Genomic DNA, 25,967 nt, shown 5'->3' with positions numbered 1-25,967 from the left:
ATATATATATATATATATATATATATGTATATATTTATATATATATTGTGTACATATACACACATCCCTCGCTACTTTGCGGTTCGTTTATCGCGGATTTTCGAAATAAGATTGGACATGATACAATTGGTTGATTGATGGATGAACCACGAATTGTTTATTTAAAATAAATTATTTTTAAATGATTTTGCACCGTGTGTGCAGCCCACAAGTGCAGGAGGAAGCTCCCTCCTGCAGCTGATCAGTTGATCTCCTTCTCTGCCACACACACATTTCTCCTGCTGCGGCTTTTTAACCCTTTGCTGTCCAGCTGCACTGATCCGACTTTTGTCTTCCAACTTCAAAAACTGAAAGTACGTCACATTGTAAAAATCACCATAATCACAAAATATAAAAGTGTTAAAAGTTATTTTTAATTATTTTAGAACTTCTATGTTCAGTTGCTTTAGTGTAATTGATCAAGAGGTACATTTCTGCTCCGTGCTGCAGAGCTGAAGCTGCGTGACATCCTGTTGATGTCCTGCTACTCTTCTCTACAATTTAAATTTAAATACTGTAACATTTTAAATAAACAATCCATGCTGTATGGGTTGTTTATTTAAAATGTTACAGTATTTAAATTTAAATTGTTTTTTTAAGGAAGGAGATTGGGAGTAACAGGTGATGAGTTTGATTACAGCCTGGCACATGTCATGACAAAGTTTACTGAACTTTAACTCAACTTAAACTTGGACTACTGTGTCCTTACTTCGCGGTTTTTCACTTATCATGGGTGGGCGTGGTCCCAAACACCCGTGATAAACGAGGGACACTGTATATATATATTTATGCAAACATATAAATTCTGTTAGTCAGCTGACCGTTCTCTGTGTCGTCCTCCTCTCCCATAATGATGGCAGGAGTGTTGGTTTCACCTGCCTCCATGTGCTTTTTCAAAGACTCCAGCTGCCCTGTGTTGCACGATCACAAACCTCAGTTTTAAACACACATAAAAGCACAACCCAAACTAATTTTCAGCTGCATACGTACGCTGCTCAACTTCCGGTTTTAAACGTTTGTTTTTGATGAGGATTTTCCTCTTGAGGTCATTTGGGGAAGGTAAAGGTCGCCCAGGTTCAAGCTGTTGAGAGAAAATAGGAGATTTAAGTTTTTGTGACTTTAAAAGAGTTGTTTTAAATTCTGAGAGGCCAGATGAATCAGAGAAGGTGAGTGGAAAAATCACCGAGTAGTTTTCAAGAGGTTGTCTGAGGAGAAGGTCACCGAAGATCTCCTCGCAGTATTTGGCCATCTTGTACTGCTGTAGTTTACTGATAACACATAAAAAAAAAACAGAGATCATATCTCCACACTGAATATATTTAACATGTATCAAATATGTAGAAAATATTCCTGCAGATAAGTCTCAAAGGAAACAATGTTTGTGACAAACTGCACATGCACCTGCAATGATTTTCAAATGACAGAATGACAGGATATTCAGATGTGACGAAGGCTGTCTCTTTTATAGCTTGGATGACGTCCTGTTGGAGGAGCAACAAACAAAGAGTTAAAACGTTACGGGAAGCCATGACATGTAGCAACACAAGAGGGCAGGCAAGTTTACTAAAAGAGAAATGTCTTTTTTCCCTTCTCTTTGGGGCAATTCTGTCTCTTGTGTCGTGATATTTGGGACCAGGAAATCAATCTTTGAACAAAATCTTTTATTCTGCAGAAAAATGAGGTTTTCTTGAGTAAATGTAAAAGTTTGTCTAATATAGAACCAGAAATACAGCGGCAGGGCAGGGAGAAACATATAAATAGACATAGCTTCTCTGGATTTAATTGACCTTAGTTTAAAATCAAAACACATTTGTCAAAGGGTCTTCTCTCCCTGCATCCTCTGCTCTCATCTCAGGTACGGTGATAGGAGAGGAATCATGTATAAATAGAATAATAAATGAGGCCTCGACTCCTGAATCCCATCAGCACGTCCTGTACCTCAGTGTTTTACCTTGAACAGGATGTCTGTGCACATGGCCTTGCCATGAGTAATTATGGGTTCCTGGTCCTCTCCTTTGCCGTCCCAACAGTCCAGCTCCACACATCTGACCAAAAGTAACAAAAATAAAATAAAATTACTTTTACTTTACATTCAGGTACTCAACATGCAAACATAATGCAGAGGCTGTTCAGCTTGCTTTAAAATTATTCTGTCTTTACAAGTTCAGAATGCTGCTGCAAGGTTTTTAACCAACACACGGAAAAGAGAGCACATAACACCAGTTTTAATCTCTTTACATTGGCTACCGGGACGTTTTAGAATTCATTTAAAAATTTTAGTTCTTACTTTTAGAGCCCTGAGTGGTCAAGCCCCAGTCTACATTTCTGACCTTTTAGAACCCTACTCCTCTTCTTGGAGCCTCAGATTCCAGTCAAAGTCTGTTAATGGTCCCACAAACTCATTTTAAGACCAGAGGGGATAACGCTTTTAGGGCTGTGGCCCCAGACTGTGGAATGAATTGTCTCTGACTTTGCGCTGCCTTGATTCTCTTAATACTTTTAAAAAGCAGCTGGAGACACATTTGTTTAGATTGGCTTTTAATTAGTTTTATATTGTCTTGTGTCACACGCATGTTGTTTTATCTTTTATTGTTTGTTTTTATTGTTTATCTAGTGTTTATATGTCTTTTATTCTGTAAAGCACTTGGTGGTTTCTGACCTGTAAAAGGTGCTATATAAATAAAGTTTACTTACTGACTGACAAGCACAGAGTTTGCTGAAAGTTGTGAAACTTTTATAATTAGTACCACCTGAGAATCAGTGACGTGCAGTCAGGGGAGGCAGGTGAGGCAGTGCCTCACCTGTCATCATGACAAGTCAAATACTAACAATGATAAGAGAAAATACATTGAACCACTTGACTGTTCTATAAAACTATTTAATAAAACTGTTTTCTGAATTATTTCAACACTTCAAATGGTCAAAATAGCAGAATTTACATATTGCCTGTTCAAACATGGAAGAACTGCAGGTGAGGCAGTGTAGTGCTCTGGTTCACCTCTGGGGGCGCTGTGTCATATACAATAAATGAAGTGGGCAGTTGGTGCATGCCCTTTGCTGTCGCTCTTTATATCATCAATATACATGTGTGATGACACATGTGCTACACATGTTGATGTTCTACAGTCTGTCTAATATATTGAATGAATGTGTGTGACATGTTCCTTCTTTCTAATTGGTCATATTGCACAATGAAAATACACAGAGTGAGGCAGAAAGTACCGTGCTGCACCGATAGGGGGCAGTGCTGCCTCATAGGGACAATGAAACGTGCACGTTGCTGTGAGTTCTTCAGTGATGCAGAGGGGCCGGGGTGTAGCAAACAGTACACTTGTTTAAATTTGTTTAAACAAATAGAAGATCATATCTCAAAACTAAAGGGTTTTCCTAAACTCGATTTTCAGTGGAAACAGGAGGTATTAGAGAGAGGAAGACCAACTCTGGAGCTGAAAGATCTGCTTCAAACAAGTGGGAACAAGGTAACCCGTACTTTTCAACCAGAGTTTGACCTTACATTAAATATTTTGCTTTTCTTGCCATCATTGTTGAACAGTACGGCATTGATTAAAGCATAACTAGAATGTCTTTTAAAAAGGGGCTTAATTGAATATAATCGTCTACTTAGGGTTCATACATGTGAGCATTCCAGAGAGTCAGTGCCTCATCTGTCACAAACCTCATTGCACGTCACTGCTGAGAACATACCCACTTCTTAAAGTACCGCCATAACTACAGACTGTTCTCAGTGAGGTCCATCAGTGTCTTTACGTCATCTGTCAAGTCTCTGCTACTGCGTTGTTTGACAGACATAATGTCACATATAACGAGTGTCTTCTCTTGGCAAATGATGGACACAAATGTTCGGTAGAGGGATTGCAGGACTTGGGACTTTTTTAAACCACTGAGTTCAGGATGAAGTTAGAGATGCCGAGTTCTTGTTGAGAATGTCACCACACACAACACCTGCTCTGTTCCGCAGCAATTAAAAAACAATTAACTTGAATCTAATTTCCTCACAGTTGAGCACCTTTTCTTAATAACGGGTTCTACAGAGACTTGTCTTTGTAGCCACTAACAGACTTGTTCTCTGGAGTTCTCAAAATTTATTCAAGTAGTTGCTGTTTAGAGCCAAGATAAGATGAGTACTTGTCTTCTTTCAATTTTCACATCACAGTTCTTTGATAATTATTCAGTAACTTTACCAGTAAACACCTCATCACGGCACGTCTGCATACCTGCATCCAGACAGCAGGACTTGGCGATACATCTCTACTGACGACTTCCCTCCAAACTGTCGTCCTGTCAGGTAGGTGTTGTGAGAGGAGCTGATGAAATAGTGAGCCAGCGGCTGGTCCATTTCTTGGTACAGTTCCAGTCGGTCCAGGAACACTGGAGCATTTTCGTCTGACATTAGGTAGCGACAGAACCCGTCACTGGACATGTGACCTGGAGGAGAAGAGACGAGGAAAGGAGCGTCATGAAATGAGACAGCAGTTTTAAAACAAACAAACAAAAAAAAAAACAACGTTATTTTGCATTTAAGAAAGACAAAAATTAAACAAAATGTTCTTTTTAAGTTGTCATGATAAAACAAGGCAGAGGTAAAACAGTAAATCCCTGTTTTACTGGAAAACTTGCTGTAATCTGAAGATGTGACAAACTTCACCAGCAGATGGCAGCAGAGGATAAACTGTTTCAGCCTCCAGCTTTTGTTCACCAATCTCTCTCACCTTTCTTCTTCAGCTCTTCATCCCTTTCATATTTCTCAACAATCTGCGTGGCTCTTTTGGGGTCGTAGAACGGAAACAGAATCTCATTTAACCTGGGGTCTCGTTGGTTCTGCAGAGCAACACACGAATGCACGTGAACGTTACGTGTACGTTCTGTTCAGCTGCTGCTGAACACAAACCACATCAGGTAGGACCAGTTCTTACAAACAGGACGAGAACCATTTAACTGCTGTTTGAGTCATCGTTTTCATATGTCCTTCCTAATATATGCTTAACATATTTGATAATTTAGACATGATCGTTTTTAAGAAAAAGTTCTAATCAATTTAGGCTGTTATCTTAAATAGAAAGCATTTAGGTTTTAAGACGGACAAATATAAAATGGTAATAAAAACAAACTGTGAGCTACACTAACAAGTGCGGTGCTTACAAATGATGCGTTCAAACACGGAGGCACCGTGCGTTTGAGGGGTTCAAAGCAGCTCTAAGCAAACAGCAGCATCAAAACATCCACCTGGTGCTGCCGCCCGCTCTGAAAGACAGGTGAGCATTAATCTAATCGAGTCCAGAGCACGAAGCAGCACAGACCAGACTGGACCGAGCAGGTATTCAGCCACAAAACACACGCACACAGCAGGAAGCTAGATGAACCAAGCAGGACGCAACAGGAAGGAAACCTCTACCCTCCTGTTGTCATGGTAACACAAATCAAGACACTGGCAGGCAAGCCTCGCTATAGAGAGAACACGGGGAATGGGATGAGAGGGGGCATGCAGAAGAGGGGAGCTGGTGGAAGTTGCCCTCAAAGCCTAACTGCACCTGAAATACTTGATCAGTGAAGTTTTACTGACAGGCGCCAGGCTGGAGGGCAACTTCTACCCCGAGCAGGATGGGGTGAGAGGTGGGGGGTCTCAAGGCAGATACACAGAGAAGTTAATAAATGATGAAAGAGCTTACTTCATTCAGAAAGCTGACTAACTGGTCTACAGTTAAATAATCAGTTTTGTTTCCATTGCTGCAAAAGAATCATTAGAAAAAAACAAGTTCGTTACTGAACATAAACATCCTGACAGTCATTCACACAGTCGGTTAAAACGAGGAAGATTTTTGTAGCGATAAAAGTTCTGGGTTACACTTTTAGTGAAAACGTGTTTTGTATTTGTTCAATGTTTTCAAAGTGGGTTAGGTTCTTCGGCGGCCTGTACTACGAAGCAGGGTTAGTGGCTCAATGAGGTAATTCAGGGTCAGTTCAGGACTTTTTGCAGAACAATGATGGTTCACTTTTTTTTACTTATTTTTACTGAAATGTTCTTAGAACAGTTAGTGTAAAAGTATAATATACATACATTATTAAACAAAGGTTAATTTTCCAGGGTGCTCGTTATCCAGTTGTGATGGTGGTGTATTCTTTCTATAATAAGTCCATTTTGCCCATTTTACATTAAACTGCACCTCTTGCAGTCTTAATTTATCAGTGAGTTTTCCATAGCAAATATCTCTTCCACAGTGACCAGCCACCGCTCCACAGTCGGTGGGTCTACTTTATACCACGTTCTTGGGACGGCTTTTGTACTTGCTGTTAACAATATTTTAATCACGTATTTATCCTCTTTTTGTATGTTGTGTGTAAGATTTCCCAAATAAAGTGTTCAAAGATGGTTCACTTTGACTGTGGCATCTGATGCTGGAACCCTAACCAGCCTCTCAAACAGTTAATGTTGTCACAACATTTAAAAATCAGGGAGTCTCTTTTTTTTTTTTTTTCTGAGTTCAATCATTTCATTTAACTTTAAGAAGCGTCTTCATGAGACCTCAGCAGAACTGAAGCCTTACAAAGCATAAAATGATTTGCTCCTACACACTGCTTTTTGGCTGCGCAATATATTGAACATGCATTAAAGTATCAATATCAGTGTGTGCAACATCAATATCGCAATGGATTAAAACAACCAAACGAAAATAATAATCCCAACTTCCTGCAAAAATACAAATATGAAAATCCTCCAATCCACAATAATAAAAATATATTTGGATTTATCGCAGCTGATATTGTCATTATAATATTCTACAATAAATCACAATCAAATGTTTTCCTAATGTGCATCAGAAACTTTTAAAAATAAATAGCTTACACCATAAAACTGTCCATCTGTACACTCATGTTCATTTCAACAATCTTAAATGTATGAACGCGACCTGATCAACTCTGTGCGAAGGAAATGTGTTGCACTGTGTGAGGCAAATGGTGGTCAAACCAGATACTAACTGGTTTTCTGATCCCCCCAGATCCCCCCAATACAGTAGTCCCTCACTACTTTGCGGTTCGACTTTTGTGGACTCGCTCTATCGTGGTTTGTGGCTGTACAGTCTGTAACATTGTACTGTACAAAAAAAATTGTACAGGACACATTAGTTTAATGCACACAACTTTAATATTACTCAAGTGATTGGGACAGTACTGTACAGTAAAAAGTTAACGAAAAAATAAAATACTTCGGACAGGCGCCGCCATTTTGTAGTTTTCTCTCAGTAAGCCTCCACTGTATTCCTGCTCATAATAACCACATTTCCCAGAAGGCAACAAGGCCCCGCCCAGAAGCCCAGTTTCCTGAGAGGTAAAGTTTTGATCTGATTGACGGCCAGCGGATGCAGAGAAGCCACACGGAACCCAATGAATCGGAGCAGAACCAGAGCAGAACCAGACCTCCAGACCCATTGGTGAATCTTGAGAGCTGGTAGCTGACCCACGAGGACTTCTGAGCAGGTACGCAAGTAAAATGGATTAGCTACATTTAAGTATGTTGTTAAAATTAGTAGGTTTAAGAGTTAACAACATTGATTGTGGGCTTTGTTGCTGCAGGTTACGTCTGCAGAAATGAACCGAGTCGGACCAGAACAGAGCCGGAACTGAGAGCCGCTCCTGTTCTGCAGAGCTGGTGAGTAAAATTTAGTAGCTACAGTATAAGTATGTTGTTAAAATTAGTAGGCTCAAGAGTTTAGAACATTGCAAGAGTGTGGGAAGGGTTTCTAAAGCCTTAATATATATATATAAATACTAAAATAAATATAATGTTGCTACTTCACCGAATTTCACTTGCTGCCAGGGGTGTGTGGGGGGAACCAAACACCCGCAAAAAACAAAGGACTACTGTACAGTAAAACTGCACATTTTAGAGTGGCCTTTTATTGTGGTCAATAATCATGCAGTCTAATCAGCATCTTGTTAACTGGTGAGGTGGACGGATTATCTCAACAAAGGAGAAGGCGTAGAAACATTTGTCCTTCTGATTTCCAACTTCATAATTTTTACAGATTATTGTAACAACACAGGCTGAATAAAATGCAAGAGCTCTACTGTTTGTTTTGTGCATTCTATCATTACTTCTAATGTTTCAAACCTGCGAACATTACACAGACGAGGGTGCAGATGGTTTTATAAACAAATACGATGAACTTACATTTTTTTAAAGAGATCCTCTATATCTGTACGGGGACAAATCTTCTGTGTGAGGGCATAAAAAATATCAAATGTGAAGTTTGATGGTTCAATCTCGTCATTCTGTGGAGATAAAAAGAAAAGTATTATTTTACAGGTGGGTTTTAAATTAAATAGTTAAACAGATGCGTCAGTTTTTTGTTTTTTTTACTTTTCCACTCGGAAGGCCGAGATCCTTGAGAGCCTGAAAGATCCCTTTTTCTGTTTTCCCCGATGCAAACGTTCTTGTAATACTTCAATAAAAAAGAAAATGGAAGAGAACCAAGATGAGAGAATGCATCAAAATGAAATGAAAGGGTCATCATAGATTTATTCTTACCCTCTCACAGGGATCTTCCCATTAACGTTGGTCAGGAAACACATTCTCATCCAACTAAAGAAAAACAACAATTTATAGAGAAAGGTTAACAACTGATTGCATTAAACTTTGTATATTCTGAGAATAAAATATAAAAGGCACTCACTGTTTCTTCAGGCATGTCATCGGACAAACATTGTTGGCCTTGAAGTTGTGGATCACCGACCTTAAACCCTCAATCCACTTCTGCAAACAAACAAGCAACAAATAAAAAAGTATTTAAGACACTTAAACTTAAGACAAAACTATGTCTTTAGTGAATTATAAACAACAAATAAAATTCCCTAAAAAAAATATATATATATATATATATATATATATATATACATATATATATAAAATATATATATATAGTTTGTTGACAGAACAGTGAAGAATTATCATCCACCACCTAAAGGGAAAAATTGTTCAATATCACAATATCCAATTGCATTTTTGTATAAGGCAAAAAATAAAATAAAAATAATAAAATGATACGAGCTACTGCACAATTTTTAACAAAACTTGCAGAACACAGTGATCAGACATCCGTCTACAAAAGGTAAATGGACTGCACTTATATAGTGCCTTTTTATCTAATCAAGATACTCAAAGCACTTTACACTACAAAAGGTGTCCTCATTTTCCTCCACACAGCACTCTACTACATCTCTACAAAGCTACTGTCTCTCGCTACATCCGATTCGACTTCCATGGACTCACTCTTTCGTGGTTTTTCAACAATTGTCAACTTTAATATTACTCAGATGATTGGGACGGTACGGGATTAAAAGTTAACAAAAAATAATACTTTGGACAGGTGCCACCGTTTTGTAGTTTTCTTTCAATAAGCCTATACTGTGTTGCCAGTCAAAATAACTACATTACCCAGAAGCCAACAGTGCTTCTGACCATTGCGTTCTGCCGACATGGAGGGAAAGTTTTCATCTGATCCGAACCTAACTAAAAAGAAGGGTCCTTATTGATAGTGACTTCAGCGCTCAGTAGATGCAGAGAGTTGATGAGAACCTGACCAAGGCTACTTCCAGCCTCATCAGTCAATCTGAGGGCTGCTTGCCGGCCCATGAGACCTCACGAGCAGGGAGGCATTGTTTGCAGATCCGGTGTCTTCTCTGAAGATAACCTGTATTTTTTTCATCTGAATCCCTCTGGATTATTTGGACTTCATCGGGACCGTTGTGTGGTTTTGTGCTGGCTCTCCAAAGGTCCGGCTCTTTCCAAAACCATCTTGGTGCTCAATGGCTGCAGAGAGCCGATCAGAACCGGAGCAAGGCTGGTGAGTCCCCATATAAAATTCTGCAATAGCTACTGTACAGTAGGGATGTGCGATATGGCATAAAATTCATATCACGATATGTATTATGAAGGGTGGTGATAACGATATATATCGCAATATGTTTTTGGTATAAAACTTGCAATAGGAATTTAAAAAAAAAGCATAGGGTGTCCTTTTGCCATCATATATTTTAAATTAAGAAAATTCCACTACTAGGTCCAGAGAGTTTTTAAATAATAAACAAATCAAGTATTAGGCTTCTTTCTTGTAGTGCAAAACAGTGCAAATCATATGCAGTTTTAGCCATATGTTTTAAACTAAATATGTTGTTAACTCTCAACAGTTTCCAATATTCTTAATTAAGAAACGAAGAGCAACAGAGCAGCATTGAAACACCACTGAAACACTTCACCCTCCAACCCTCTAGTGGGCGTCTCCTGCTTTAATGGAGAGCTGACACAAAATGAGTCTGTGGCTTTGACCAGAGGGTCTCGCAGTAAAATCACACAACACAGCGTTCTTTTCACAGATCAGAGAGCAGGTTTCTCTAAAGCTGACCAACGCTTACTTTAATTTTCTATTGAAAAAACAAAACAAATTTCGACAGAACACAGAGTTTTGCGCATGTGTCCGAATACGGCAACACTAAGGCAAGCCGGCTGTAGTTAGCTTGTAGCTTCGCTACTTAACTCTCGAAGAAAAGACTTCAACGCCACTTGCGCAGTTTTCAATTAAAAAAAGTAATGATTAAACTGACAACTCTGATTTTACTTCAGACACAACATTACTGCGGTTAGCTGGTAGAAGACAGATCTCTATTGTAGGCTAAATCTCTATCTTTTCTACCATGTACCGTATATATTGTGCATTCCTACTGTACCGTATACATATGCTGTTAAAATAATGTAGGTTTAAGAGTTTAGAACATTGCAAGAGTGTGAGAAGGGTTTATAAAGCCTTAAAATATGTATAAATACTAAAATAAATATAGTGTTTCTACTTCGCTGTTTTTCACTCATCGTGGGGGTGTGTGGAACGTAACCCCCACGATAATCGAAGGACTACTGTAATCTGAATCTGTAGAGACTAATCAGTGTTTTAGATCATATTTAGTCAAAGATAGGACACACATCAGAGGCAATGAGGGGTTCAGTGTCTTGCCCAGGGACACTTCAACGTGTAACTGCTGGTGGAATTGGACCCCCAACTCTCCCATTGGAGGACGATCGCTCTAATCACGCAGCCACAGCTGCCCCTACAGCTGACATCTATTGAGTGCTGCAGATTGTGAAGCTCTTCTGTGGAGTATACTCTGTTTGTTAGCAAAATATCTCATGATGAAACACTGGACAGATTTGAATGAAACTTTGGATGTACCTCCACAACTGATTAACTTTAGAGTCAGTCCAATTTAAAATGGCTACCACAGCTATTCAAAATTTGCCAACACAAAAATGGTCATAGCTCAGTAAATTTTAAAGAGCAAACTGAAATTTGACGTGGTCATAGCTGAGAGTCATTCACCTCTGAGTGCTGCATCTCATGATATCACACTTTATTTTCAAGATTTGATCAAACCATCTCCATCTTTGTCATTTCTCCTCTTAAGATGACCTCAGTCTAAAACGCTGCAGGGATATGCATTTCTTCATGGAATGGTGGACCTTCAGTTCTTACAGCAGTGAAAATAAAAACCTTATGGGTGCAGAAGGTGCAACGTGCTTGTTGTCCGTGGATCAGCTGCCAGTAACTTTCCACACATTTTAATCCACATCAAACCGTTGGTGCATTAAATGTAATTCCGTTTTTCTTCAATGCCAACAAAGGACAAAGAGTCATCAACACTGAAATGTAAACTTGTTTTAATGGTGAAACATTAAAACATTAAAGGATTTTGTCCTTTTTGGCCCTCACGACCTGCTATAGACCAATGACTGATACATTTACTGCTGTTCTTAACTAAAGTAAACCAACTGGAAAATAACACTAAGAGTCATCTTTGTTTTGTTTCCATCTTCACTAATATTTCTATGTTTATCTTGTTGAACAAATCTCACATTTAAAACATCTGGCATTAAATTGAATGGTCTATTAACCTGCAAACTTTGTGTAAAACTGAGGTACTTTACATGGTCTTGCTTTGACAACACTGACTGTTTCAGTCTGTGTTTTAGAGACGAATCTGCCGAACTAAACTCCTGTCAGACCTGCAGAGATTTGGGCAGTTGTCTCTTTGCTGCCATTTATATTTTAACAACTCTTCTCCAGTCGACTCTGTGGGACACGCTGGTGAAGATCCTGTGGGAAACGCTCACGCAGGAATTCTGAGCATTTTGACAAAGTGAGTATAATGATAATAAATTCAAAGACGCATTAAAGTGTGTAGATTTGTTACCAAAATATCTTTAACGATAATAAAAGTATTTGCCCAGTTTAATAAAAGATATTTGGGCCAAAAAGTGCTGGGTGAAGTCTCCAACCATCTTTACTGTGATGTACTACTGTGAGAATCTGTTTTATTAGTTTTGTGTTTAGATTTTGAGATCCTTGCGTTTTAGTTCTGGTTTCTTTTGTCATCTGTTCAGCCTTCCTAGTGTTTTCCCCCATGTAATACAATAATATCGTATCGTGGTAAAGCTGGTGATTTACACCCCCAATTACTACCAGACTATCCATCCATTATCTTTACTCGCTTCTTCCTTTTCGTGTTGCAGGGTCACTGGTGCCCATATGGTGGTGCCCCTGGACAGGTCTCCAGTCCATCACAGGGACACATGGAGACAAACGAGACAAACAACCATTCACTCTCTCTCTCTCTCTCTCTCTCTCTCACCTAGAGACAATTTAGTTACCAATCAGTCTAACGTGCATGCTTTTGGTCTGTGGGAGGAAACCGGAGTACCCGGAGAAAACCCACCCATGCACGGAAACTCCACTCCATGAAAACTCAACCCAGAATGACCCCCCCCCCCCCCCCCCCCCCCCCTCCGTGTAGCCCCCCCCCCCCCCCCAGAAACCCCCCCCCCCAAAAACACCCCCCCACAACCCCCCCCCCCCCCCCCCCCCAGGCGGGATTTGGTGCGACAACCTTCTTGCTGAAAGACGGCAACTCTACCAATTGCACTCCCGTGTTGCCGCAGCCAGACTATTAAAAATAAGTAAATAATAAATATGTAGACAAACAGACATTTGCAGTAGAAGCAGGATGGAGATCATCAATGTGGGTTTTTGGGTTTGAAGCCTGGTTAACACTGAGTGGATGAAGTCAGCTGCATCCTTCCAATCCTTCCAGCTGACTTCCTCAGCATGAACACAAACTCCCAGCTAACAGTTTAATATCTCACATGTTCTCAGTAACACGTCCTGCGTGGTACATACATATATATTTGTCCTCTTCCAGAGCGTACAGTTTGTACAGAGAGTTGTCAAATCCAGTCTTTTTCTGCAGGTATGCATTTGAGAAAACCACCATACTGCATTCCAATCGCTTCCCTTTCTCATTCTTTGCCAGCTCTCAAAAAACGAGTGCTGAATGTGTGATCACTTGTTTGCAGGCGATCTCATGAACACAGCAGGCTGCTCCATCATGTAAACAGCTCTCAGTTTGTGCAGGAAGAGCAGCAAGCAGCACAGCATCCAAAGTGGAGTGGAAAAAGATAAAACAACAAATAAATAAATCACGATTCAAACAAAATGAAGCACAGATGAGAATCCCAAAATGATTTAAAAATAGCTGGAACTACTGCAACACGCTGCTATTGTTTAAATGCTGCATCATTTCACAACATTCACAAATGTAATCTAAAACAAATAAACAGAAGTAGCACAAGTGCGAGATGGACGCAGCGAGCCATAGAAAACCTGAATGAGGTTCAAAGACTCTAGATGCTATAAGTGTGGGGCGTTTACATGTACTTTAAAAAGGTCCTTAGTCTACACACGCAAGATGAAACAACCACATTTATACTTCATTTGAAATCCCCACTTTACCCAACATGTATGTTTTTGGACTATGAGAGAAAGATGATAACAACCCACAGGAAGAGCTCCACACAGAAACAGCTTTACAGCCAAGATTTAAACAGCAAACAATCTATCTTTAATGCAGCAGTGCAAACAGCTACAATCCAACCACCATCCTGCAATACAACTCTTCAAGCTGATCAATTCATGACTTCAGTTTGTCAGGTAGATGAGGTGTGGAACTGAGAGGTGCCTGTACCCTGGCTATGTCGGGGGTTTCTGCCACCATGAACATGAAGCTCAGGTTCACCAGGTCAGTGCCGCTGCAGATGCAGATGATGCATCCCTCCAAGTCTGCCTCCGTCTTTCCAGTGGTCTCAAATGATGACAAGATCTTTGGGTCCTGTGGAAATCAGAAGAAACAAACGATCAGAGCTGAGAAACAGATGATTAAAGAAAAGGGAAATTAAATGTGGCCATTTACACATGGTGAAGTTCAACAAATCACTACTTTATTCACAGTGGTTTATTCTTCAGAATTATCACTGATCTTAAGTCTAATCAAACAGCAAAGTCGTGTTTAATTAGTGGAGCAAAAAAAAGATATTTAAAAAAGATTTAATACGTATGATTTATGAATAATTGACCAAAAACAGGCAACGTCTCTGCAGCTTTAAAATCTAGTTTCATCTCTTCTTCTTTGGATGATTTGAACCTGTAATGTTTCAAAAGAGAAACTCTGCTACAAGGCAGATGTGTCTGTGACCTCACTCATAGACATTAAAACGTCCACACAGAGGACAACAATTGTCTCTTCTGTCTGCGTCACAAACAAAAACCTGCTGAGATGTATACAGAACTTTTACACTGTCTCCTGTAATGCTACTTTTTACTCGCTTAATGAATTTGCATCCTAATTAGAAGCCGGAGTCCACATGAGTACCTAATAATCGTTTTTATAATTCATAGATGGCATGTAGTCAAATATTACATTACAGCGTGTCACTGTCAAAGCTGCAGTGTATGAGTTCATATTTAATGCACAGAGAAACCCTACATGTCTGTGCTTGTGTGCAGCTGGGTCAATATCTGCTCAATAAACTCCCGTTCTGTTTCAGGTTCCAGTACAAATACAGAATAATGATTCTGGTCCGTTTGTCTTGGCTATTTCAGGATCGGCTTCCTGTTACAGGGTGTGTTACTGACAGAGACAGAACTTCTTAAACCTGTGAGCTGCAGATCTCAAGGTGAATGCTCCTTAACCCACAAACAGCTTATTATTAAAGAAACACAATCTTTCATGATGTCACTGTGGGTGAAATGCACAAAGCAAAGCTGTAAAAAAATTGTGGTTTCAAACAGAATGTAATACTGTAGCTTTGGTTAATTTAAACTAGAATAATGTGCCTGATGTGACACGTGGGGGAGCTTGTGGTGCGAGCTGAAAGTGTGAATGTTGTGAAAGCAGATGTCTTTCCAAAGGTCTCACCTTTGGGACGGCACCGACACGAATACTGTTGATGAGGGAACACTCGAGAACCTGGCCCTCCTGAGGAAGACAGGAACAGGTAGAAAGACAAAGAAAAGAGGCAGAGGAAGTGAGGAGGCTAGAATAGTCAGTGGAGACACAGCCAGAGGATAAAGTCACATTTTTGCAGCTTTGTCTCATGGTAAACCCAGGAGTATCACCACAGACTCTTTACTGTTAGTAATAAGATCCTTAGACACAAACGACTTGATATACCTTTAATATATAACTTTGAGCACTGAGATAAAGTGGTTTAGTACTCAGTTTTTAAAAGTGATTTTATCTGCTAGCAATACAAAATGAAACAGACTGACATAAGAAGGACAATGAACAAAACATGCTGCTATATATCTACGATGGCCAAGACCACCTTCGATTAATCTTCAGCCACCCCAATCATTTGAGGACATTTTGCTTTTAAGCAATATGAAAACTAGAAAGCATAGTTTCCTCAAATGATAAGTCTGTAGTTCCTGCTGCTGAAAAACATCCCCATAGCATGATGCTGCCACCACCATGCTTCACTGTAGGGATGCTACTGGCCTGGTGATGAGCGCTGCCTGGTTTCTTTCAAACATGACTCCTGGCATTCACACCAAAGAGTTCAATTTTTGTCTCATGAGACCAGAGAACTTTGTTTCTCCTGGTCTGAGAGTCCTTCAGGAGCTCCAGACGTGCTGCCATGTTTCTTTTATTAAGGAGTGGATTTCACCTGGTACCAAACAGCCCTGATTGGTGGATTGCTGCAGAGATGGTTGTCCTTCTGGAAGGTTCTCCTCTCTCCACAGAGGAACACTGGAACTCTAACAGAGTGACCATCAGGTTCTTGGTCACCTCCCTGACTAAGACCCTTCTCCCCTGATCGCTCAGTTTAGATGGACGGCCAGCTCTAGGAGGAGTCCTGGTGGTTCCAAACTTCTTCTATTTACAAATGATGGAGGTCACTGAGCTCATTGGACCTTCAAAGAAGCAGATTTGTGCCTCAACACAATCCTGTCTCTGAGGTCTACAGACAGTTCCTTGGACTTCATGCCTGATGTTTGTGCTGTGAGCTGCACTGTCAGCTGTGGGACCTTCTATAGACAGGTGTGCGCCTTTCAAACCAAGTCCAATCAACTACAGGTGGACTCCATTTAACCTGTAGAACATCTCAAGTCTCAAGGAGGATCAGTGTGAACAGGACGTGTCTGAGCTCAATTTGAGCTTCATGGAAAAGGCTGTGAATACTTACACAAATGTGACTTCTTAGTTTTCTATTTTTAATAAATTTGCAAAAATCTCAAATCTTTTTTACCTTGTCATAATGGGGTATTGTGTGTAGAATTTTGAGGAAAAAGATTAATTTAATACAATTTGGAAAAAGGCTGTAACTGTGGGGCTTCTGTGTATGATGTCTACCCCACTCCATAGTGTGTTTCTCCCTCTTGTGGTCCTCTTCAGCTCCTGCACTTCGTTGTGTTTCAGCCCTTGTCACAGCTGTCTGTAATTCCAATCACCCCAGATGTTTTCACTCTGTCTCGTCAGTATTCCTGTACATAAGTCAGCGTCTTGTCATTTCTCCTTTGTCTGGGCATTATCCTTCCATAGTGTCATGTTCTGTCTCTGCTCCTCTAAATCCTTGGTTCACATAAGTTTGGCTGCCATGTCAGTTTGTTGCTTTGTTTTTTGTAAATAAACATTATTTATTTTTACCTTTGAGTCTCCTGCCTTTATCTGCATGTGACTTTGGCATAAACAAGTGGAATATGTCAGTAACATGATCAACAAAATGTGGAAAAAGTGAAACGCTGTGAATACTTTGCACTGTATCCAGCTCAGAAGATGGCTAGACGTATATGGCGGCAGCCATCTTGAATTTTGACGTGGCAACCCAATTTTTGAAAAGAACCTTTCTTATATGTAGATGTAGCCAATACCAATAAGGAAGTTGGTACCTCACTTATTTTTTAAGTTATCATGCTCACAACATGGACAGATGGAGGGTATTTCCAATTCATCGTCTTCGCTCCATGACGGGGGACAAAAATAACTTCTTTTTTTTACAGTAAGTACGAACAATAACTAAGTCTACAGCTAAATTGATTGTAGTTGACATTCTTCTTTGTTAGCAGCCATTTAACATTAAATATCTATAGCATGATTTTGGTGTTGGCCGTAAGATAAATAGCACAGGGTGAGTGACCAGTATATGATTCACTAAGACGAGCTTCTTCCATAGTTGTTATTTTATTTCTTCCCAGATTTCAACAAAGTTTAGTGTCACAACAACACAGAAAAGACTAAGAGTATTCTGTACCTTTCCCTCACTCTTCCATGTGATGAAAAAGCCATACTCGTCCACCTTCATCTGACAGTTGGGCTCAAAGATGTATGGGTCCTGTGGAGGACAAAATTAATCTTTTGTAAGAGAGGAGGCATCATCGATCACAGTTTCAATGGACGTGGCCTCACATTACACAACCTGCAAAGATTACTCAATCAGACAGGTAGGTGAAGCTCAAAGACATTTTAAAATGTACCTCCCTTTTTAAAGACACACACAGGTGGAAGCCTACAAACAGGAGGTAACGCACCAATATATTCTGTTGTGCACAACAGATTGAAATAATTACTAAAGTAAACAAGGATATATGTGACTGCTAGGATTGTCTACTTAATGTAAACAGTTTGCAAGAGCACCAAGCTTAAAAACCCTCAAAGGAACATAATAAACATTTCTGGCTTCAAAAAAGACCCTCAGTGTCTTCAGCTCAGCTACTGTGATGCTGCAGCATATATACAGTATATAGGACTTTAATAGATAAACTAAGTTAAGGACAGAAAATCTACTCCGATTAACTTGAGCTGGCTGATTTTAGTGGTTTCCACCGCACCTGGTTATCTGGAATCAGTGATATTGCAACCAAGCTGCTGCATTTAACTGTGTTTTACATTTTGATTCCATTCATCACAAATCTAATGAAGAGGCAAAAATAGAGGAGCAAATGGCTGTTAGGTCACTCTTACTCTAATATTAGAAACAGAACAGTGTGATGAACTAAGGCTCACACACACATAGTTTATTATTTTAGGATGTTGGTGCCATGACATATAGTATAGCAACAAATAGGACTTGTTTTTGGCTTGACCCTGACATTTGAAACCATCTTAAAAAAAAAAGAAAACATTCCTTTTCCCATTCAGGGCACAGTGAGCCGGCTGTCAGTGCAGCTGAAAGCTTGATTTTCCTTCATCTGATTAAGGACTGACAGCAGCTTAATTGCAGAGTGGTCAGCTCTGTGAGGGAGGTGGTCTAAAATAAGGTCTGCTTATTAACAACCAGGAGGCTACTCTTATAGACTACCACAAAGCTTGCTTTTATAAGGCTAAAGCAAAGAAATACTAAGGTGAGGACTCACTGTTTTAGCTCTAAATGAAAGAAGATCCATTTATAAGGCGTTCATGAACATTTGTACCTCCTCTGCCAAATTCGGTACAGCTTAGTGTGTATTGTTTTGTTGTTTATATATTCACTCTCTCAGATCAAAACCTACACCATAAAGAATATTTGAAATGGGAAAACTCGTATTTGAACAGATTTGGCCTTTGCTCACAAATGTGCAGATATAACAACTAAATCTTCTCTTTAAAATATTATTTTTAAAATAATTTCAATCACTCTGTTTCTTGAACTTCCTCTGAGCTGGTCAAGCCCGTGAGTTACAGTTTTATCTACCCTGGCATCGTAAACATTGAAAACAAACCATGAGCAAAAAGAAGTAAGTGCCTCCACCGTTTCTCTCTTCTTTGGGCAGCTGTCAATATGAAGCTGCTTAGTCACCCTGGCAACCAAACGTCAGCCAGATCTTGAGTGATTGATTTCCAATAAGTGAGATAATGAAAGGAGCACACACAGAGGAAGTCCTTTGGCTCTTAGTATGATGAATTACACTGGATCTCTTTAACCCGTGACTTCCATGACTCTGGACTGTCAGAGAGGGAAAACTCATCTGAGATGTCTCGCTGTGAGACAAACACACTGTAATTATAAGCTCATTTAAAGCCACACTTCTCACTGCAGTATAGATACTCTTTTTGAAAATCCAGCAAAATTAGCAACATATGCCTTATTCAAGATGAAAAACCTAATTCCAACATTTATATTGATATGCCATATGTATTTTTAATTGAACAGGGCAGCTTTTACTCCAAGTTGAATAGAAATACTTCATGTAATGTTGCCATTTCCCTATGAAACCTTAAATAAAGCTGAAAGCACTAAACACACACATGCATACCTGCCTCCACCATCTGTCACTCAGTGGGGATTCATGTTTTGTGTAAAAACAATCCATGCTGTTTAGCATATCGGCTTGTTCCTGCTGAAGTGTCATTTAAATCGATGCTGAACGAACCCTGCAGCCTCGACAAGATTGAACCTTTACCTAACGGTCTGTACTTCATTATAAATTGTTATTTTAAAGTGTGATTATTATCTAATAAATAATGTAGAATAAAAAAATGAAATTTACGTCAACATTTCAAGTTGCTAGCACAGACTGACCCTGTTTTCATTCAGGCCGTGGCTAACCTCATCCTGCCTCAGCTGGGCTCTAAACTCACAGCAACACACTGAAGCTTCTTCTGAAGCATGGTGGCCCAGTTTTTGTTGCTCTCTTTGACATGTCTTTGGATGTGACAGTGGCTTTCCGTGCTCTCTTTCAACTTTTCTTCTAAGGCCAAGAGAGTTCCTCCTCCCCGCTCTGACGTCCAAAAAAAATCAAGAGAACTGAAGGGATTGCCTGACGTGTGTAGGGGGGGTAAGTGTGTGTCTTTCTGAGTGGGGCGTGCATTTAGCTGACACACTTTGTGCATCAAATGTCCTACCTAAGTGTCCTAATTATTGAGAACATGACCAATATATATATATATATATATATATTTAAAAGTAATATGCTTAAAAATAACTATAAATATTTACTGTAATAACATCTGTAATTAACAAAACGATAAAAAATGATATTTTAATCACAAAAAGTACTATATAATAGGCAGCAGTAACTAACAATTAAATAGTTTAGCTATTTTTTCTTAGGATTATGGTTGTCATACTGTCTATCTAAATAACTTTACAAGGATGTACTACAATGTAAAGTTTACACCACTGAGCTCAACTTGTGACATGGTTAGTTTTATATAATTTATTCTGTGTGGCAGCAATTTGATGCTGTATATTTGCTTTATTTATTATTGTAAACTCATCTTAAACAAGCTATTTAATTTTGACACTTTTTTATAACTATTGGGTAAAAATTTTATTCAGCAACTGTACAACAAAACCTTCCAATATGGATCAAGTAATATCCAGTACAAAGTACATATTGTACAGTAAACATACTGTACAGATGATTGTGAGTCCCAAAAGACCATGCCAAATCTTCTTAATGAGACTGATCTGTTTTGCCTGCCCGCTGCTAGAACTTTGACCAAAACAATAATCCATCGAGTGATAAATTGGACAGCTAACCTCTGAGGGTTCGTGTTGCATTTAGTCAAACCACAGGGACTGTGGCGTATAAGTACAGAGAGGAGTGATTACAGGAGAACATACAGCTAAGCTGGGCTAATGAGCAGATGAGGGGCAGGTGTGAGGAAACACCAGTGTCACTGAGCTGAGGAACCATGGACCAAGAACACAAAAATACAAAAACATGAAAACTACCGGGCAAAACAGGTAACAGAAAACTACAAGGGAGTTAATAAGGTGAAGAACTGTGGGGAAAAAAATCTAATTCATGAGGTTATTGGCAAACCAAGACAGTATAGTATTTGAATAATAGGAGACAGTTTGTACAGGTAAACGATGTAAGATCTGAATTTTGTGTTAATGGATGTGGAGTTCCTCAGGGCTCTGTGTTGGGACCAAAGTTGTTTATTTTGTATCTGAATGATCTGGTTGATGTGTCAGGGCTTTTGAATTGTGTTTTATTTGCATATGATACCACGTTTTTTTGTTCGGTTGAAGATATTGAACGGATGTTAGAAATGATACAGGCAGAATTCGTAAAAATACAAACTTGGTTCCAACTTAATAAGTTATCATTAAACTTGGAAAAAACAAACTACATAGAAATAAAATTATCGAAGTCCCTTTTAAAATTGACAGTATTGAAATTCATAGAGTTAATGAAATACATTTTTTGGGTGTTGATGAGAAGCTTCATGGAAATCTCATGTAAATTACTTAAGAATAAAAATAGCAAAATTAATTGCATTACTGTATAAAGTAAGAGTTTTTGAATGACAAAGCTTTGTATAAATTGTATAATGTAATGATTGTTCCATATTTAATATATTGTACTGAAGTTTGGGGGAAAGCATGAAAAACAATTACAAATCTTATTGTTATTTTACAAAAAAGAACTATAAGAATTATTAGTAGAAAGTGCTATGGTCAACCAACAAATATATTATTTCATCAGTTGAAATTATTAACATTTTATGATTTGGTTGAATATAGTATTTTACAAGTCATGTATAAAGCTCATAAAAATATATTACCCCAAATATTCAATTAAAATTTGTTAATAAAGAGAGTCATTATAACCTTACGGGAATGGAAATGTTTGTAAAACCTCCATTTAGAACTAGTCTGAAGGAGCTGCGTTGTAATTCTGGGAATAGGATTGTGGAATTGCCTTGATGTCATCATAAAAATGTCAAACAATTTATATATTTTTTTAAATGACTAAGATAAAATTGTTGAGAAAGTATGATACCATATGAAGAATGCCTGATGTTTTTGTTGTCACTTTGGAAATTGTTCAGTCCTAAGTTGTTGTCTGTTTGTAGTTATTTTATTTTATTTTTAAATAAGGGGCATATATTATAATAATTTTGTTCTTCTTTTTGCACCCTTATCATTCAATGTTTTTTTTCTTTTTAATTAAATTGTTTTGTCTCTTTTGAATGAATGAATATATGAATAAAGTATGTGACACAGGTCTAACCTCCACCATCTATCCTAAGATAAAACAGCAGAGGTTCTACCTTTGCTAATCAATTACATTACTGACCAGAGAAGAAACAGATTTATATTTACCTCATCAAACCTGTCGAAGAAGGCACCTTCTTGCATGAACTCTGGCAGATGCTTCTGCCAGTTGAACTCGTAGGATTTTGTCATGGCTGCTCACAAACCTGAGATGCAAATAACAAAAAGAGAAGAGTAAGTTTAAAAAGACTAATGGCCATGAACAGTTAGGATGTATTGTAGTTGAATAAAAAACACTCAGATCAGAGGCAGAAATATCACTGACTGGTTGGTTATTTTGGACACTAATGCATCATGTAGGACTTGTTTCTATCTAATAAAAACGTGTTTTCTTCCTTAAGAGTGCTCGACAACATGACCCTGGCCTTTAGACTAAGTTTGGGTTCACATACAGGTAATAAAAACAACAAGCAATGGCTAAAATAGAAAAAAGCATTATAGCTCATGTTATACTTTACAGCCATTTTTACACCTGGACTGCACACCAGAATTTTATGCTACTAGTGCTTAATGTATATTTAGTTGATGTTTTTCTTAGTTCATATCTTAGATCTTATTACTGTTTTTCATTTACATTTTATTGTTGCCTGTAACTGGAACCCCGTGTACATAATTTTGTTCCACCACATGTACCACATGGGGTGCAAATGACAAATAAAGAACCTTGAATCCTTGAGAAATGTTTAAGATGAGTTATAGACACACTGCATTGCAATTATTTCCATGATGGTTCTGCTTATCAGCACCGACAATGTGAAACTCGGTACGATCCTGCTTCTTTTATTTTTGTCATTCGTTACGTTGTTTCCACTTTGTCCCTGTGGTTATATTGAAATACATGCAATATTGATCTTAACACATTTAAGAGCTTCATCAACCAAAGTTGTGAAGAAAACACAACTGTAAAGCCCACGTGTAAACATCAAATGTAAAAAAAAAACATTCTGACTAGCTGGTCCACGTCTTCCCCTGAACATCTGTCCTTTTGAGTGAAATGACTTTATAATGATGACGGTTTAGTTAACAGTTATTGACAATCCAGCAGAAGGCCAACAGCAGCTGTACTATGACCCAGCTAACAGTTATATGTGGGGCCCATGAGGGTTATAAATGAACTGAAAATTGCCCTTATAAAGGTTTGCTCATGGGCTCTTTATTGTTCTTGGGTAAACTGCCTGTCTCAGTTCACTTGTATTGTTGGCCCCAGTAAGCTCCAGATAAAACGCTGATGTTAGGATCATGCCTATTTAGTATACAAGTACAGTATACCCATTATGGTAATTAATAAGACCATTTGAAACTAAACAAATTCCTGTAGGTATAAACATCAATGTTCTACATCATTATCCTGCATAAGACTGAACAATAAACTGTATCAAAGGGTGGATTTGTTTTGCACCTGTCCTGAAATCATCTAGGTATACTGCAACAAACACTCTGCACGACTATCAACATGAAAGACATCGAGCTCAGGCATGAGAGGAGGAGGTCTTGATGAGAAACTATAATTTTGTTGATGGGTTTTTACGCGAGCCTCACATGTGTCAGACAAAACTGTGAAGGAGAAGCACATACGCAAATGTGGCATACTACTACTCAAAAAACTTTAAAAGGGTCTATTTTAGTTGTTAAGGCAAAAGTAGATGGTGCATATGCGCAAAATAGGCTTTTAGCATCCCGATTTATGTATTCATTAAAAAATGTTGCTCTTTGGAAAGCACCTCTTAAGAATATCACTATTTCTCAACAAAAATGTAACTTGTGTGTGGAAAGATGCACTTTCTTGACTGTTGGGCTGGTGAAGAACAAATTATCTGTTGTTAGATTGTTTTCTACAACTAATAGAAGCACACACTGAACTATTTTAGGCTTACTGTACTTGCTACAGGGGCGATCCTAGAATCTGACCTTTAGGAGTGCTTAGCCCCCAGTGTTGACAATGGCTCTTGGCTTGAACAATGTGATGGCCATTGGCACATTTGTAAAGTGGGGGAACACACTGATGTGGGGGGCTGGGGGTCCCCCTCCAGAAAATTTTGAATAAAGTAGATGCCATTTCCTGCATTCTAGTGTATTTTAATGGATTGTTAAACATGTTTATCTACATAAGTAAACACTTGATTCAATAACTATTTTAGAGAGCATGGCACAACAAGAAGTAGCCTGACCAACAGCTACCCTTGTGTGAATAGAGCAAACTCTACTCCCTCCCACCCCAGCTCCCACAGGTAAGGGGTGTTTCACTTGGGGACAAATTCAGATCACAGATAGGTCAGTTGCTGACAATCCGACTGGATTGATTGACAGATAGTGTAGAGGATCCCATTTGTGCAAAAATAAAAAAAATCATAGATTTTACTGGCCCGTTTAAATATCATCATTTATTCCATATTTATTCAAAATGTATTGAATATTTTGGTGAATCTAAGGTTTGAGAACTGAGTTTCCTTACAAAATCGTAATGATGGCTTATTAATTTTTCAGGGGTACTACCAGCAAGTTAAAATTTAGGGGTGCTTGAGCACCCCCAAAAAGAGGTTAAAATCGCCACTGACTTTCTATTAACTTCTCTGTCCGTGATCCTTTGTTTGGCACAGATGACGTCCCACTTCAGAGTGATCACAGAAAATCCAGAAGAGAGTAATTTTTTATCTTTTAATATCAATTCAAACTTAATGTGACAAAAACAAAACAATGCAAGACTTTAAGAAAAGCACCATTTATTCATTCAACCTTTATTTAGACAGGTTAATCCCACTGAGCCTCAAGGACTCATTTACAAGAGAGACCTGATTTCAAGAAAGAATGATGGCAACAATGGACAACAGCAACAACAACAGACAATTATAAAAAGGCATACAGATTTTTTATTTTTTTATTTTAATGACTTTATTTCGATTGATGTTACCTTCAAAACACTTTAATTTGGACTTTAAGTGCATTTGTAAGCCCTGGACTTAAACTAAGCACAAATTGAAATTATCAGTAAATACAATTTTCATCCAGTCAATGGCTCCCATATACAATGTTCCTATTTTGATTGTACTCACTTGACTTTTAACAAAAAGCTGAATAAAAACAATCAACATGTTCTGGTACTCTCTATTTTGTCTTAAATTATTTTTAATTGTTTATGTTGTTTTACCTGGAAGCTCTCCAGCTGCAACAGCTTTTAAATGTCTGCAAACACTTTCTCTAATTGTTTAAATCATTTTAAACTACAAACTTCTTGCATATATTTAATCTCCCACTTGATCCAATGATAAAAGCCAAAAATATAATGTTAATGTCCCTCACTTGCTACAAGTGAGACACACACACACGTTTAACAAATTAGAAAGTGACAAGAGAAACGTAAAGATAAAACCAGTAAAAGCCGTGATATTGATCAAATCTGTGGCGGGCAGGGAGAAACAGCTGTGTGTGACAGAAGCTGCATGGAGAGGCTGGGGTGAGGAGGGGAGTCATGGGGGAGGGACATCTGCTGTTGATGTGGAGAACAGATATTAAAGACAACATCGGCTGCGGTTCATGACAAACACAC

General features: G+C 38.6%; 2 protein-coding genes and 1 long non-coding RNA gene across 3 annotated transcripts in view; 1 reads left to right on the top strand and 2 right to left on the bottom strand.

The window, feature by feature from the left end:
* Nucleotides 1–22,555, bottom strand: part of LOC119418479 (1-phosphatidylinositol 4,5-bisphosphate phosphodiesterase beta-4) — a 44,398-nt gene extending 21,843 nt beyond the window's left edge. The window contains exons 1-16 of the mRNA XM_037685768.1: nucleotides 22,472–22,555; nucleotides 17,687–17,767; nucleotides 15,352–15,411; nucleotides 14,122–14,265; nucleotides 8,730–8,809; nucleotides 8,585–8,638; nucleotides 8,417–8,498; nucleotides 8,228–8,328; nucleotides 5,727–5,784; nucleotides 4,770–4,878; nucleotides 4,275–4,485; nucleotides 1,991–2,084; nucleotides 1,441–1,520; nucleotides 1,223–1,307; nucleotides 1,030–1,120; nucleotides 861–950 (exon numbers count right to left, since the gene is read on the bottom strand). Coding sequence (XP_037541696.1) covers nucleotides 861–950; nucleotides 1,030–1,120; nucleotides 1,223–1,307; nucleotides 1,441–1,520; nucleotides 1,991–2,084; nucleotides 4,275–4,485; nucleotides 4,770–4,878; nucleotides 5,727–5,784; nucleotides 8,228–8,328; nucleotides 8,417–8,498; nucleotides 8,585–8,638; nucleotides 8,730–8,809; nucleotides 14,122–14,265; nucleotides 15,352–15,411; nucleotides 17,687–17,767; nucleotides 22,472–22,555 — 1,504 coding nt within the window. The remainder of the gene's footprint in view (nucleotides 1–860; nucleotides 951–1,029; nucleotides 1,121–1,222; nucleotides 1,308–1,440; nucleotides 1,521–1,990; nucleotides 2,085–4,274; nucleotides 4,486–4,769; nucleotides 4,879–5,726; nucleotides 5,785–8,227; nucleotides 8,329–8,416; nucleotides 8,499–8,584; nucleotides 8,639–8,729; nucleotides 8,810–14,121; nucleotides 14,266–15,351; nucleotides 15,412–17,686; nucleotides 17,768–22,471) is intronic.
* Nucleotides 1–25,967, top strand: part of fermt1 (FERM domain containing kindlin 1) — a gene marked incomplete at its 5' end in the record, with an annotated part of 928,370 nt that overhangs the window by 508,661 nt on the left and 393,742 nt on the right.
* The window catches only part of LOC119418482, a 35,363-nt gene continuing 31,949 nt past the window's right edge, over nucleotides 22,554–25,967 (bottom strand). Inside the window, exon 3 of the long non-coding RNA XR_005187198.1 lies at nucleotides 22,554–22,569. This is a non-coding gene — a long non-coding RNA (uncharacterized LOC119418482). The remainder of the gene's footprint in view (nucleotides 22,570–25,967) is intronic.

This window comes from Nematolebias whitei, chromosome 12 (assembly GCF_014905685.2).
Source record: "Nematolebias whitei isolate Nwh7 chromosome 12, NemWhi1, whole genome shotgun sequence".
Taxonomy (NCBI): domain Eukaryota; kingdom Metazoa; phylum Chordata; class Actinopteri; order Cyprinodontiformes; family Rivulidae; genus Nematolebias; species Nematolebias whitei.
This window is presented reverse-complemented; position numbering and strand designations above follow the sequence as displayed.